The sequence below is a fragment of the Carettochelys insculpta genome, chromosome 18, assembly GCF_033958435.1.
Source record: "Carettochelys insculpta isolate YL-2023 chromosome 18, ASM3395843v1, whole genome shotgun sequence".
Taxonomy (NCBI): domain Eukaryota; kingdom Metazoa; phylum Chordata; order Testudines; family Carettochelyidae; genus Carettochelys; species Carettochelys insculpta.
In genome coordinates this window covers 26,629,911-26,645,787 of record NC_134154.1, presented here as the reverse complement: position 1 = coordinate 26,645,787, position 15,877 = coordinate 26,629,911, and the positions used below count along the sequence as shown (strand labels likewise).

At 40.7% G+C, this 15,877-nt stretch overlaps 1 protein-coding gene across 3 annotated transcripts in view; it reads left to right on the top strand.

The window, feature by feature from the left end:
* The window catches only part of ZCCHC8 (zinc finger CCHC-type containing 8), a 32,987-nt gene that overhangs the window by 7,406 nt on the left and 9,704 nt on the right, over nucleotides 1–15,877 (top strand). For 2 of the 3 annotated variants that reach the window (XR_012648012.1, XM_075012702.1), the window contains exons 5-11: nucleotides 967–1,044; nucleotides 1,401–1,504; nucleotides 3,011–3,076; nucleotides 4,104–4,167; nucleotides 4,484–4,626; nucleotides 5,854–5,996; nucleotides 14,323–14,447. Coding sequence is in view for 2 of the 3 variants with exons in the window: in XM_075012702.1 (XP_074868803.1) it covers nucleotides 967–1,044; nucleotides 1,401–1,504; nucleotides 3,011–3,076; nucleotides 4,104–4,167; nucleotides 4,484–4,626; nucleotides 5,854–5,996; nucleotides 14,323–14,447 (723 nt within the window). In the remaining variant the exon portion in view is untranslated. The remainder of the gene's footprint in view (nucleotides 1–966; nucleotides 1,045–1,400; nucleotides 1,505–3,010; nucleotides 3,077–4,103; nucleotides 4,168–4,483; nucleotides 4,627–5,853; nucleotides 5,997–14,322; nucleotides 14,448–15,877) is intronic. The other variant, XM_075012703.1, reaches the window with a different exon arrangement.

Below are 15,877 nucleotides of genomic sequence, written 5' to 3'. Positions count from 1 at the left end.
TTCTGTTATTAACCAGGTACAATGTCACTACTTCACTGCTATGATACCTGATTAAATTACTTCATTTTGTGTTTGCTGTGTATGTTGCTGTTTTTTTGGTTTGACAGTCTTAATTTAAAAAAAAAATTTGTAAATGTTCCACCCAAAAAATATTATTGTTTGGTGTTTCATGGTCTCAAAAAGTGTATAACACTTGGCCTTGATGATCCCTCCTCCTGGTCTTAAATTCTGAGTTTACAGAAACATAATGGTTGTGGTGGGCAAATTCCTGACTACTTTTTGGTTGTAATATCACACTGCTAGAGTGTCTGAATTCCACAAAGCTTTTTCATGCTATTTAAAAATGGTGTATTTTTCTCAAATGTTTGGAAGGAGATAAGTGTTCCTCTGTCTTAGAAGTCAATAGTCTATTAAGTACCACTTCCTTTGGATAATTCAGTGAAACAGGACATTTCCCCTCACCCTTTCTTGCCATACCAAAGGCTGAGCATATTTCCTCTATAGTGAGCCAATTTTTATCAGCACGTGCGGGGGGGAGCTCAGCCCCACTCCTCCTTCCTCATGTAGCAGGTAGGTTGCTCAAAGCCATGCTGCCCTAGAATTAACAAAAGACCAGGTAATGCTACCAACCACCACGTAAATGGTAAAGCTTGGCATCTTTATTTATGAATGAAGCTGTTGTAAGTAGGACTGTTAGTGACTTTAAAAAGTATCGCTGGCACTTTGACGGTATGTAGAAGTCAGAAGGTCAAATTTTAGCACTCCGCCTCTGAAAGGTTGCTGACCCCTGCTGTACAGCAGTCTCAGCCCTTAACACCAAATTGCATACTTCATGTACTAACATGTTAATTTATATGTACTTGGCAGTGAAAAGTTGGAACCAGCAATTATATCATATGTCTTGTTTGTAGCAGTTAAGGAGATCTTTATGGTTTTTTTTTTTGTTTTGTTTGTTGTTCATATTAGCCATCCAGTTTTTTGTTGGAAGAGGACCATAAAGTAACCAGCTCTAATACGATAAAAAAAATTAAGGAAGCTTTCAGTGTAAGTTAAACTTCATATTATTCAATAGTATTCCCAAACAGCTCAAGTTCTGTTCTTACGTTTAGTTCACAATGTCATTATAAAAGAATAAGCAGGGTTTTAGCAGTGTAATTCTCATTGACGTTATTGGAATTCATGATGCTATAATTGGAAAACATTACCTATATATATTTCCAGAAGTCCTGAAGGGATGTTTTGGTTATGTTTATACACCTAAATAAGAAATCAACTTTTAACTAATATTTCATACAGTTAATTATGTTCTTTTGAAGTATTTAAATATCTAATATTAAAACTTGCCTTTCTAATATGAGAATTTCATTGAAGTACTGACAATGTTCTGACTCTTTCAACAGGTTGTAGGAAGTGTTCTGTATTTTACCAATTTTTGTCTTGATAAACTGGGACAACCTATATTAAATGAAAATCCACAGCTGACGGAAGGATGGGAAATACCCAAGTATCCTATTTAGTAAAATGGAATTCCTTTTTCTGTTGATAAAAACCAAATAACACAGTGAGACAAAGTTGAAGTTAAAGCTTTTTCTGCAACTTTTTAAAAAACTTATGACCCATCCGTGTTGTATATGAGGTCAATTGAGCTATTTTTATTATTTCAAAGTTACTGAATGTGTGATATCTATTGTGGTTGACTTGTCCACTAAAGGAATCGTGTTCTGCATGAATGAATGTTGCTTTGCTGTTAGCCCAAGAATAGCTGTTGCAACCATGTATGACAGGATTTGGAATGACTGCCGAATCCTAAAGTGCTGGCTGTTTGCTTCTGTAATTTATTTGATGTGGTGAAGCGGGAGAGCTAACAAATTCTGAATTAAATCTATGCTGTTTTAAGTAAATTTTAACATCTTAAATTTTTGAGACTGAGTCCCATTTAAGAAGAAAATCTTTCAGTCCATTCTTCCAGTTGCTCTCTTCGATATTTGAGAGCCAGACCTCAGGTAAAAGAGCTTTGTGATAATTCTTGATTACTGAAGGACAAATATACAAACACTGGACTACTTAACCCATTTATATATATTTAGTGCTCTATTAGTTCTCTTCTCTTCTGCTTCCCCTTTACTTGCCTGCCCCACAAAAAGCCAAAAATCTCTGGAAAGCTCCACAGTCTTTCTGAGATCTCTTAATTTTGTTAGGCCTGTAGTGAAGGGGCACATTTACAGTCAATAAACCCAAATGGCTGCCTTAAAGCAATAATAAATTTCAAGTGTGTGCAATAATTGAGAAATCGCATCATTTTAGTTGCCCAGCCTGAGTGAGCTGTGTCCACCTTAGACTGTATACACATGACACCATAATTTGCTCTTGCTGTCTTCTGCTTTCTCATAACTTATGAGGAAATTGCAATTAGCGCAATTTCTAGACTACTCACTCCTTTTAAGAGAGTAGGGTTCTGATCAGTGTAAATATTTTCCTGACTTCCAAGAGCGTACCCCCATGAAAGAGTATGTTTTGATGTGTCAGATAGTAAGGGAGAGGAGAAACACTTTGCAAAGGGTGCAAAGTGAATCAAAGGTGGGATTAACCTTCAGGTCTGTCAACATTGACATTCTCTTAAAAAGTAGCTGTTGCATTTTTTCTGTCATCTGTTTGCGTATATAAAAGATAACATTTACCTTAATTTAGCTGCTAGTGGTTAGGCCAAAGAAAGACCACCTTTAGGCTTACCTGTTGAAGCTTCTGTCTGTTTTGACAGGCTGCAATAGATATTGAGTGGATCAAGCTCTCAGGTAGAGACTGTTCTGTACAGATATTTCAGTGAATAAGCTCATAGTAGACTGCCCTTTCGAATTGGTGGGTTTATTAGTTTTGTAACTTTAAATTTATTTTGAGGGTGCACTTGTAGCTTAATCCATCCATTTATTTCTTTGTAAAGTACTATCCCTGTCAAGGAAAACAAGATTGAAATTCTGCTTTGTACAGTAGCAGTTCCTTATTGATATCTAAGATATCAGCAAGTTTTCAGTCACGTTGTTTCTCTGGATGGGCAGGAAATACAAGTAAAAGCAAAAAGGTTTGTATTTATTTTAACTATAAAGACTTTTTTAAATGTGCATTGTAACTATTAAAGAGTCTGGTATGTTGGGAAATTAATTTTTATGGTCCTAAATAAAGGTAATGATATTTAGTTTTATGCTAGAAAATGTTTTCAGGGTGTGGTGTGTGTGTGTGTGTGTTTGTATATAATATATATGATACTCTAAAGAGAAGCGGTCAAATTGATGTGTAAGAAGAATCTTGTTTCTGAACTAATGTGTTTTGTGCTTTGTTCTCTTTTTATTGTAAGGATTTTTTAAGAACTTGCCTTCTCACCTTTGTACTGATATAGTGTCACATAGCTTTTGTTTAATGCAGAATTTTTTTTCTAATCTGTTTTCTCTGCATTTAATAGAAAATGATTTTGGAGTCACGTCTGTAGCCATTGTGGGGAAAAGTAGAATTACAACAGGGTAGTTTCTTGTCAAATTCCAGATCACCCTCTGCCTAGTTTTTTCAGCATCTGCAATAGCTTATTTCAAATGCAAGTAGTAGAGATGGAAGGATGTTCAGCTAAGCTTTTCTATAATCTACTGTTTATTCAAATGAAATCTTACATTTTGAAAGAGAAGCAGATTTGCAATCATGCTGCACTGTAGATACTTCCAGATGGTGGCTAAAGTACACTAAAAGAATAATTTTCATCAAATGTTTGAATTGTACCTTCTGAGAAAACAAATATGCCTCACCCTTCTCCAAGTCTGTTGTAAAAATTAACTTTTTTCATTTCGGTTTTTCTGCCTTTGACAGTGCTTTTATGTGGCTTTCTCTGTAAATAGTTTCTCATGTTTCATCTGACACCAAATATTTTTTTAAATAGGAAAATGTGATTGGGAGGAAGATGTATGTTTAGATGTAGTGCATTGAGTTAGTTCTGAAAACTGATTAGATTTCAGGTTAATGTAAATCTCTTTATGCAATAGAATAATGAAGAATAAATGTGTATTTCAAAAGTACATTTTTAAAGAGAAACTTACGTTAAATATTTTAATGCTTTTCTTAAGCAGGCCAAAACCTCATTGCTTCAACTGTGGTTCTGAGGAGCATCAGATGAAAGATTGTCCAAAGGTAAACTTTTTTCCTCACTATCCCAAAAAGATTACCTGAGTGATCCAAAAAGTATTTCAGTGCAACAGAAGGTAAAGTGTCTTTACATATTTGTAGCTTTCCTGCTGAAGCTAGCAGTTTTTTAAAGTTTCATTTTTATTAAACTCCCATTCAGTGGAACAGTGAACCAACCTTGATCACAAGACATGTTTAATGTGTTTTATGCCCTTTATGTAACTTTCAAGCACCTTTTAATAAGTTAGTTTGGATTGAGTGAATTGCGTGCTTCAATTACACGTTGCATCATGGTGAATATCAACCTGTATTGTCTTTTAAGCCACGGAATCCTACCCGTATAAGTGAGAAAAGAAGAGAGTTCATGGAAGCCTGTGGTGAAGCAAGTAACCAGAACTTTCAGCAACGTTATCATGCAGAGGAAGTAGAAGAGAGGTTTGGGAAGTTTAAACCAGGAACAATAAGGTATCTGTCTCCTGTCCCATTGATTGGATCATTGTATTTCTCGTAGACACATCAAATAACTTTCTGCCATTTGTCATGTACAGTAGTTGGCATGCTATGAAGAGAATTAGTATGTAGTAGCTATATCTTTAGTTGGGTTAAAACCCTTTTTGTGACTATTTTCATGGGTTGATAAATTCCTCATGGTTTCCTTCTCATGCTGAAACTTTCCCAGTTAATCTTGTTCTGTCCAACATTTCCCTAATCTAGGGACCTGGTAGTGACATGTGCTGAGTCCTCCGGTTAGTCTTCTAATGAGGGAGATTACAAATATTTCTGTGGCTCCATGACCTTTTTGACAGTCATTAACAGATCATGCTGGATTCCAGAAATTTTAAACTTTTCATTTAAAAAAAAAAAAAAGCCACATAAAATATGGCTATCACATTTAACAAGAAGACACCTCTTGGCAGTGTCTACACTAGCCCAAAACTTCGAAATGGCCATGCAAATGGCTATTTTGAAGTTTACTAATGAAGCGCTGAAATACTTATTCAGCTTGTCGTTAGCATGCGGGTGGCCACGGTACTTCAAAATTGCCGCGGCTCGTTCCAGACAGGGCTCCTTTTCTAAAGGACCCTGGCAACTTCGAAATCCCCTTATTCTGGGATTTCGAAGTTGCCGGGGTCCTTTAGAAAAAGAGCCACGTCTGGATCAGCTGTGTGTCGCCGAACCGCAGCAATTTCGAAGTGCCACAGCTTCCTGCATGCTAATGAGGCACTGAATATGTATTTCAGCGCTTAAGTTTTGGACTAGTGTAGACATAGCCCTTGTGTTTATTCTAGCATTATAGGAAGGATATTTTTTCTGATGTAGATTACCTTAAAGGTTATGAATTTCATCGCACAAACACTCAGCAGTGAATTATGGCTATCATAGTGAAGGCAGTTTACAAAGAGTAGATTTAGGTAAACATCCATGCATTTGTATTACATTGGCAAGTTAATGTTGGGATATGAATTGTAGCATTCCAATTTCCTGATTTTTGTCTTTTAAATTCCAAGGGGCTAACTATATCAAGTATGCAAATGAAACAATTTGAATTTTTGTCTCTATAGAAGGTGACTGTCTTTTTTTATCTAGAGATATTTGTAACTGAGTAACTTAATCTTAAATAACCTACAAAAAGTCCTAAAATATATGAAAGAAGATAATTTTTGAATTTCAGTATTCCATTTTTCTACCTAGTGAAGAACTTCAAGATGCACTTGGTGTCACAGATAAGAGTCTTCCTCCATTTATATATCGCATGCGCCAGCTGGGTTACCCTCCAGGCTGGCTCAAAGAGGCTGAACTAGAGGATTCAGGACTTGCACTTTATGATGGAAAAGGTAAGTAATATGCAGGTTAGGAAAGCCTAGCTGACTATAGAGGTCATACATTTATGACTATCTGAACTCTGGCTGCCCAGTTTTTTGATATATTCCCATGTTATAAAACTCTGAACTGGAAATGTGAATAAATTACATTTATCTAAATACCACATACAATTTTGGGTGGTTTGTATATATGCTATTCTGAGATGAATAAGTATATTGCTTTATAATTTTCTGCAGTTTAATCAGCAGTTTGTCTCCCTGCTGTCTTGCATTTTAAAAGCAGCACTTAAAATATTAGCTTTAATGATATCTTGTTGTATATGAAACCAAATGTATTTAGTAATTCTTAAGTGTGTTTTTTATCACTATTTTGACTTGCAACAGACTTGTTTACTAAATCTCATCCGATTGGTTTGCATTACTATATGTCTCCATAACTCTAATGTTGCATCCTAAAAGGATCTTCATCTGTTAATTTGTAATCTGTGCGAGTCTAAAATTAGTCCTTACTATGTTGAGGCTTCAGGCCACCTTAAAGTCTTGGACTCTTGATTGTTTTGGTTCCCAAGAGAACTGTACCAGTGTTAAACTGTCAAGTTAGTATTATAGGTATGATTCTGCTCATCACTAGAACTTGCAAAAAACAAAAAAAAAAGTGGTGGTTTTGCTACAAGAAGTTTCTATGTTTTCAGGTAGTTGTTTCCTTCTTGCATCAAATGTGCTCTTTACAGGAGAGGTTCATGCTCCTGTGAGTCAGTTTTTCCATTCATGTTTAAAAATACCAGCATTGCTTAACACTGTCATACTCTAAGGCTACGGTTACACTGACAAGTTTTGCTTACAAAACGCCTGTTTTGTTAACAAAGCTTGTGGAGCGCGCACACGGAAAATGTGTTGTCAACAGTTCGTGGACAAAACTTAGCATTTTTGCCACCACCATTCTGCCTCTCAGCCATGAAGCATAACGCTGCTGTCAACGAAGAAGGGTGTGTGGATGCTCTGGGGGTGCCTTCTCTCAACAGACAGGGCATGCAAAACAATGGGCAGCCCTGTCTGCTGTGCTTCTGGGTGCCTGATTTGTTGAGAGAGCATCTGGGCAGTCTGGCCACTCTGACAGAGCAGAGCATTCTTTCAATCCACTTTTAGTATGTGGCCACAGTCTGTCAACAGAAGCTTTGTTGGGAAATGTCTTCCAACAGTGACTTCTGTAATGTAACCATAGCCTCAAAGTGTAGCTGCTCTGCTTTTCCTGAAATTACTTAATCACATGGTTGGAAGGATTTTGTCCATTTGATCTTGCTATCTTTTAAACTACCAACACTAGTTCATGGAGTTTGTGGAAAGCTCTTTAAGTCTCAGGTAAGACTTGCTATCTGGCGTGCTCTTATTGATCGTACTTACTTATTAGCTTTCAGTCTGATTTTAAGTTGCCTTATTTAAGCTTTTTGAAGGAAACAGTGGTGTTCCTCAAAATTTTATAATTCTGTGTTCTTTCTGCTTTAAACTTTTATTGCTATACAGTAAACCCTTGATATAATGGACCCTGTTTACCAGACAGCAGTAATAATGGACATCTGCTAGCCTTCCCCCCCCCGCCAAATAAAGCAGAGTACAGTGCTGTACTGTAAATGGCGATTCACCAGAGACGCCACTGTTTCCTCCCCACCACACGGGTGAGACCACTGTGCCAGGTCTCCCCCCATGCAGATGACACCACTGCAGCCATGGGGTCCCTGGTTGCGGGTTTGAGAGCTGCCGCTGCCAGGTCCCCCCCACCTTCCCAGTGGTGACCACAGCAGCCACAGTCCCTTCCCCCCGAATCCCTCTCCAGACCTCCAGCCACAGGGTCCGCTGCTTGGGATTGAAGAGCTGCTGGGGCAAAATATCTGCTGGGGTCACTTTCTAGGCAGGTCTGGTAGAACAGCTGGGGCCTTCATGCACTTATCCCACCAGTGGTGGCGCATATATGTGGTTGTGTGCGTGCCTACGCTTATGCTGACATGTTGCATGTGGGACTGCGATTCTGTGGTTAGCCATCTCACCCACTTGTTTTTACAATACATTTTTTCCTACAGAGTGAATAAAATAATCAACTATGGCCTCTGTCCATGCTGAAAAAAGAGTAAATGTTAGCGTTAAGCAAAAGCTTGAGTTAATTCAGACGTGGGAGTCTGGTGTTTCAGTTGCCCAGGTGTGTGAAAGGAACAAACAGTACTGAACATTCACAAGAGCAAGGAAAAGCTTAGGCAGTTTTCAATGAAATATAGTGCTAATGCTTGCTCAAGTGGTTCAGCAGTTAGTAGCAGGAAGTATATGAGAGTGGCGGCAGGATAAAAACCTTGAGGATGCTGTTGATAAATGGTTTGTTCAACAGTGCTCATGCAGAGTAAACATGCATGGTGTTGAACTTCGCTCCACTGTGAATATGCTAGCAAATCACATGAAAATAAAATTTTAAGCTATGGATGGATGGCCTTGGAGTTTCTGTAAATACCATGGCATAGCGAACAAGAGGACATTTGACATGTCTTTCAGTGCACCAACAGAGGAGATTGAGCCATTTTAGGGAAAAAAATGAACTCATTGAGAAGGAAGGCCTACTTTTTATCACAGATTTACAAAGCTGATGGGACTGGTTTGTTTTGGCAGTTGCTCCCGGGGAACACGCAGGCCTATAAACATGAAAGCTCTACATCAGGCCGTAAGATAAGGAAGGAAAGGATCTCAGCATCACTCTGGCAATGCAGATGGGTTACATTGATTGAAACTTGTTGGTAAATCATGTCAGCCACGAGTTCAAAAGGATCTCATGAGAGAGCGTCCAGTCATTCATTACAACTCTAAGAAAGCCTGGTTTAACATGGACATATTTTGTGACTGGTACTTTAACAACTTCACTTCTCAGGTTTGCAGGCACCAGATAGAGGCACTAAAGATCGCTCCAGAGAATTTTAAGGCTATCCTAATTTTAGATAATGCTCTTGCATATCCAAGCATAGGTAAGGTGTGCAGTAGTGATGGCAGAAACAAGTGTTTGCTTCTACCACCTAATGCAACCTCACTTATCTAGCCAATGGACCAGGGAATCATTGTTGCTTGCAAGAGATTATACTGCAAATAATTCCTAGAAGAGGTAATGGTTTGTACTGGCAGATGATGGATATAGAGACTGATACAAGAGGACAGCAAACTTTGCAGAACCTGAGAAATTACAACGTGAAGTCTGCAACCTTTAACTTTGCTGCCTCATGGAAAGCAGTGAAATATCAACTTTGGTTAATGGCTGGAAGAAACTTTTATATGATATTGATCCTGACTTGGGCTTTGAGGTCTGCAATTACCATCATACCATTCTGAAAGCTGGAGAAAAAGATGCAACTGAGGATGATGATCTGCCATGGTTAGAGGATGATGAGCAATCTTGGGTACCGGATGTTGACTGAAGGGGAGATTGCTGAAGAAGTTCTTGCTGCCACAAATGAAGAGGAGGAGAGTGGAGAAGAGGAAGAATAACCGACAGTCATGAAACCAAAGCTCTCTGTTGTAACAGATTACCTGGATGGCGTCATTAATTACATTGGCTCATCTGACCCTGAAGTGCACCCTTATTATGCCCATTTTTGTACAGTTAAGGAAATTATAAGAAAGCAACGCCAGCATAAGACTTAACTAAAGCTTGACACATTCTTCAAACCTGTTGCCACTCCTCCCAACTGTCCCTCACCACACACCTCTACTAGTACACTGGAAGACTGAGTAGAACTGGGGCTTTCATGTGTTAGGTCAAGGAGGGTCTCCCGCCCCGCCTTTTTTTGCCTTCTGGCGTTTTCATTTCTTAATTTGTCTACACACCTGTTCAACATGAAGGGCTACAAGCAGCGTACCTGAAGCAAAGAGCATTGTTTTACAAGAGGAAGTTGTTGTTGTAGTGTAACCTGTCAACTTGAGCTGATTGCTTTGTTCATTCTCTTAAATAGCCACTAGCATGCTTGGTAAAAATAGTTAATTCTTTTACTTTTGCATCTGCTTTGTTATATTCTTTGTCATACAAGTTACACCTCTGCTCTTAGAACTGTCTGCACTGGGGCTTTTAATGCATTGATGTAGCTACAGCAGTACTGTATAGCTCTGTGGTGTCCAGTATGCTTCCCATTCGCCACACATGATGAACAGGAAGCCAAGGTGTGTTGAAATGGAGTGCCCTCCACCCACTGCTCTGTGCATGTCCGTCCCCCCCCCCCCCCACTTGGTGGGACAAGCATGTGATGACAGCAGTGGATGAGGCTCCTCCTATGCCTATGAGCCGTGGGCTCCTGTGGCATCAGTGGTTGTCACACACGCCACATGGCTCTAGCTGCAGCATGCTCGTGTGCATGTCGGTGGATCTAGCTGCAGCATATGCAGTGTGGCACGGCTCTGGTGAGTAGTGTGAGTGGGGGGCGCATGGCCTGAGGTGGGTGGGAAGGCTGTGTGGCAATTTTGAAATTTATTTAGGATGCCACTGGTATAGGTGCTCAGTAGCCAACCTGTAGTGTAGATGTACAGTGGAGTGAGGATGACTGCAGAGTGAGGGATAAGGTGCACTACTTACTGGAGTACCTACGCTGGTGGATAAAACTCACAATGTAAACTAGACCTTGTACTTGGAGACCTTAGTTCAGTTCTAGGCTCACCCCACCCCAGCAGACGTCTTTCTTGCAGCAGCAGTCCTAGCTCCCCCTACAAGCAGTCACTAGCCAGGCCTTGCTTGCCGAAGGCCGGGCGCATTGGCTGGAGGGGGCTAACGCTCTTCCCCACCCCTTCCTCTCTGGAGGTGCAGAGAGCTCTGAGCAAGTGGCTGCTGCGTGAGCAAGTCAGCAAGAGGGAGACTCAGTTTTGGATCCTGTTGTACAGTTGTGCAGAGAGCATGGGGCTGAGGCTCACCGAGTGCCTGTGGCTGTCTCCTCTGCACCTCCTGTTATCTCGGGCACTGCCAGCCGCAGCAGAAGCAGCGGGGGGTGGGGGCTGGCTGAGGGCTTGTTCTGGGCAGACTTCTTCTACTCCCCCAGCTACTCCAAGTCGTCCCTGATAACTGCACTAATGCCAGGTGAACAGCGAATACGCTTCAGCCGAGCGGGCTGCCTACTAGCCAAGGGCAAGTACTAAGCCGCCTCCCAGCGGGGTGGGTGCCTAGACTGGACATCTGGCAGGCATCCTGCCAGCTGGAGCCCTGTGCAGAGGCATGCCTACTCCAGGGAAACTTAGTTTCCACAGGCATGCCCAGCTTGGGTGGGTGATGATCAGAGAACCTGCTGCTAAGCTCTCTCTCTTGAGCCCAGTGCATTCTTCCCATTGCACCTGGCCACAGAGGTGAGGCACCTGTCACCCGTGGCCCTTCTTGGCAGCACACCCCTACAGGGCAGCTGAATTCCCTGGACCCAAGGAGCCGTGCAGGTGGGACATAAGCACTCTCCCCTCCCTCAGCCCTGTATGTGTGAAGTGTGTCAGCACCTGGCTGCAGATGTCTGCAATGGCAATGAGCAGCAGCTGATATTGGAGGCTGCTACTCACTGACAGGCTGGAGGTAGCAGCCCCACTGTGCCTTGGCACTGGGACTCAGAGCCCGGGTGGGCAGGCCAGAGGGCGGCAGCCCCGTTGTGCTTTGGCACAGGGAACTCAGTGCTTGAGGAGGCCCTGCGCTGTGCCCTGAGTACAGGTGGCTGGGAGCCTTAGGAGGAGCCCTATACTAAGGACAGAGCACAGCTGGAACCCGGAGGCATCACCCGGGAGTTGCAGGACAGAGGGGAGAGGTGTTGGAGCCAAGAGGAGCTGGGGAGGTCAGTGAGAAAGCCCTTGGATTTCATGGACTGTCGGTATTAAGACGCCCCTCCCCCATTCTGTTCAATCGAGGGTTTGCTGTATAAATTTCTCTAACTTATAGAAAGGACTCAAAGATCTAGTTGTTCTAGATGAATCTGAATGAATTGCCAGAGGTCAGCAGTCCCAAGCATGCGTGCCAGGAGTGGCACACAAGTCAGTTTACCTCAGCATGCGAGCCAGGAGCTCATTCCCACCCATCCTCCCCCATGCAGACAGCAGGGGAGGGAGCTGGAGCACAGGGCTGGGGCCCCCACCTGCCAGAGCCTTTTGGTAGCCCAGGGAACCTGGAGTCCTTGAGAAACGAGAGGCTGAGGCTACCTGGGGCAGAAGCCCTGGACCTTCTCTGGTCCAGCAAATTCTGTCCTTCTGGACTTTTCCACCTGAGGCCCTGCCCCTTCCAGGGGTCCCATAGCTGGCTCACCACAGAGTCTGGCAAAGTCTCTTATCAGTCCTGCTTGACTGAAGGGTATTCTGATGTAGGGCTCCCTCTCACAACTGAACCACTTCAGCAGCAGTGAATCAGTAATTAAATTATCATGGGAGCCGGGTACTCTGGGTTTCCCACCTCAGTGGGTGCCCTAACCACTGGACTGTTGTCACTGTCTTTCTAGTCCATGTCTCTTCTCCAAAATGAATATCTTTAACAGCAGAGATGTGAAACCCCACATCAGAATACTCCACAGCCTAGTGATGTGAGCCCACTCTGAAGAGGTGGGAGACCCCTGTTCAAATCCTCTCTCTTTAGTAGGTATAAGGAGACAGGATCAAACTGACAGGCATGTCGCTGATGGGATTTATTTATTAGTGAAGCTGTTGTAAGTAGGACTGTTAGGCTATGTCTATACTGCAGAGCTATTTTGGGATACCTCAGTATCCTCAAATAGCTACTCCATATCTTTGAAATAATAGGCTTGTTTCAAAATATTTTTGAAAATAACAGGTATGCTATTTTAGCATGCGTGTACTCCTCCTTGCTGGAGGAGTAAGGGATGCTTTGAGATAATACATTATTTTGACATTTGGCACCATTTAGACAGTGCCAAATGCCAAAATTGTCTATTTTGAGTTTAGGGTGCCATGCACACATAGCCTTAGTGACTTTTTAAAGTGTCACTGGCACTCGGGCTGTACATAGAAGACAAAAAGTCAAATTTTGGCACCCTTCCTTGGAAGGGTTGCTGATGCCTGGTCTAGAGCATATCGAAGCTGAAGTTCTTTGGTTTTTTTTTTTTTTTTTGCCTTTTTTAAAATTTATTACTGAGTAGTTTGCCTATTTTCTTACTTTTTAATGCTGATTATTTCCTATCCTCACAGTTAAGTAGCAAGGATACAGGATAATCTCCCGGCACCTTATGAGTTTTACCTCTTTGAGGCATTAATATGATGGAACAGAAGTTTAATTTTCCCTTTTGAGTTGACATTATTCCATATCACTTGTTCTTCCAGTTCATTCTCTAAAGAAAGTTCTATTAGTCCAGACTGCATCAATGAAGACTAGGACTAGCACTGATTGTCCACACACATTTCTCCTTACACAGGCTTTGCATACACTTCAGCATTTATTGTGAAATTTTAATGAACCTTATGTCTTGCTTATGTAGATTAAATTATATCTCCAGTCCTTGTCTTATGGTTCATCAAACACATCCAATATATAAATTGCTGCCAGTGTCTTAGGTACTCATTTCTCCTGGCTGTGTTGCTCTGTACTAGTTTGGTTAAATTGTGCGATTCTATTTGTGTTAAAAGGAGAGGACATTCTTGGTTAATCAAATGATGAGTTTGAAAATTTCAGGCTATGTGCTTCTTCATGAAACCTCATGAGAAAATGTTCTTGTTATTTCATGCTTTAATTTAGTGTCCAGCAACAGGAAGGCTATTATTTCTCTATGAATATTGTTCTACTTTCTTGTTGTGGAGTAACATTTTTTCATAAAGCCACCTCAGAGTTTTGGGTCTCCTTTATGTACCTCACTATTAATGAGATATTCCAAGAGAATGGTATTGGAACATTACCAAATTCAGTAGATTTAAGATAAGCAAAGCTGGTTCTTTACCCCCCATGTCTAGTGTGCCATTCTTCTTCCTTTCTCCTGCCCTAGCTATGCCAATTCCTTGAGGTAATGAAGACACTCTCATAGTCAAAGAAGAGATAGCAGTGATTTTCAGATCAGTCTTAAGTCCCTGAGTGGAATGAACACAAACTGCTGTCATAGAACAGAAGATCCAACAACTGGTCTAATGTTCTATAGCCAAATTCTGTGAGGATACCAATACTGTTCTTGCTTTACGTGGGACTTCAGTGGAATATGTTTAGATGTGTGCAATGAGAGAATTTGCCACTGAATTGCTGTTACATTGGCTGCAAACCTTTTCTCTAAGTTGTATTTCAACTTTTCAGTGTGTTTTCTTTCTGCTGCAACATTTTCTGTAAAATTCTTCCTCAGTAGTAATAACAGTTATGATTCTTTGTTTATAGATGCTACTGGTGGTGAAACAGAGGATGAAAGAGCCTGTCAACAAAACAAATGTATCACTTATGATGTGTCTAAGTTAATAAACTATCCAGGCTTTAATATGTCTACTCCAAGTGGGATCTCAGATGTAAGTACATATGTTACACATAATTGGCATGGTATTATAGAAAACACAACATTTTTACCTACTTGTGGATTATTTAAACCTTGATGGTCATCTGTAAGTAAATTTGTTTTCAATTATCCATTATTTGAGAGGGATGTTTAAGTATCTTAAAATTAAGATCTTCAAAGAAGCCTGTGCAATAAACTAACTGTACTTTTGCTCATACTAGTAAACCTTCAGGAGACTTCTAGTAATGCGTAATTCTTATTATTTGCACTATGAGACAGCATATAAAACTGTGCCCATGCTGATATATAGATTTTTTCACTTAAATTCCAGTATTTTTCAAAACAAATATTACTCATGATTCTAAATTTTTCTAAATCTAGAAAGTGTTTTTTGAAATGTGAATGTTACTATAGCAATGCTGTACCATATAATCTTAGCTAAACAAGTGTAATCAAAAAAATAACTCTCAGGAACTGGGATGCACAAGTTCAGTAATGCATCTTACAACATTTGTACATTAGGCAGATCAAGAAACTAGTTAAACAGGCACCTGTTATCTACATTTACACCACAATGATCTGTTGAGAGAAGTTACTGTTAGAAGAGATCTTCCAGCAAAACCTTAGTCAACAAATCATGTCCACACACAAAAGTGGATTGAAAGAGCAATGTGTTCTGTCAACAGAGCTGACAGACTGCCTCGTTGCTCTCTTGACAGAACAGCCAACCAGAAGCTCAGCAAACAGGGCTGCCTGGGTGAACAGGAAGCACTTCTGTCAACAGAGGGCCTCCTGGAGGTTTTACAAGGATTTTGGCAATAGAAAATGTCGACAAAGGTGTTGTTCCTCATGGTGGACAGGCAGAATGCTGTCAGCAGAAGTGCTGAGTTTTGTCAACAGACTGTCATCAAAACACATTTGTGTGTGTGTGGATGATCTATGAGTTTTGTCAACAAAACCCCACTTTGCCTATGAAACTCTCTAGTATAGACATAGCCTTTGAATCTTGGTGTGGAAAGATACATTAGAGAATTTTCTGTTCCTTAAAGTGTTTTCTGTCTGGTGGTTAGTGGCATCTTAATGTAGCTTTTCTTCTGTTTTCTGTATTTCAAATGTATTATAGTTTTTTAGCATAATTACTACTAATAATTATTAAGCTTTTATTCAAGGTGTAGCTTTTTATGTTTGCTTTTCCTCCTGAGGCACAAACTTTGAATAAGAGGTTTGAAGGAAAAAAAAAAACAAAAAAAAAACAACTAGTGAATGTCAAAGTGCTGCTGTAGTTTCTCTACCGAAATAGCTCTGTGCAGCAGACATCCATCCATATTAGCAGGTTGGGGTGGAGCACCTCTTTTTTTTTCCTAACAATTCATATTTGGGATTCCTAGTTCAACACATTTCTGGCTGCAGCATTTACTAATCTCAGTCCATATCATGTGTGTT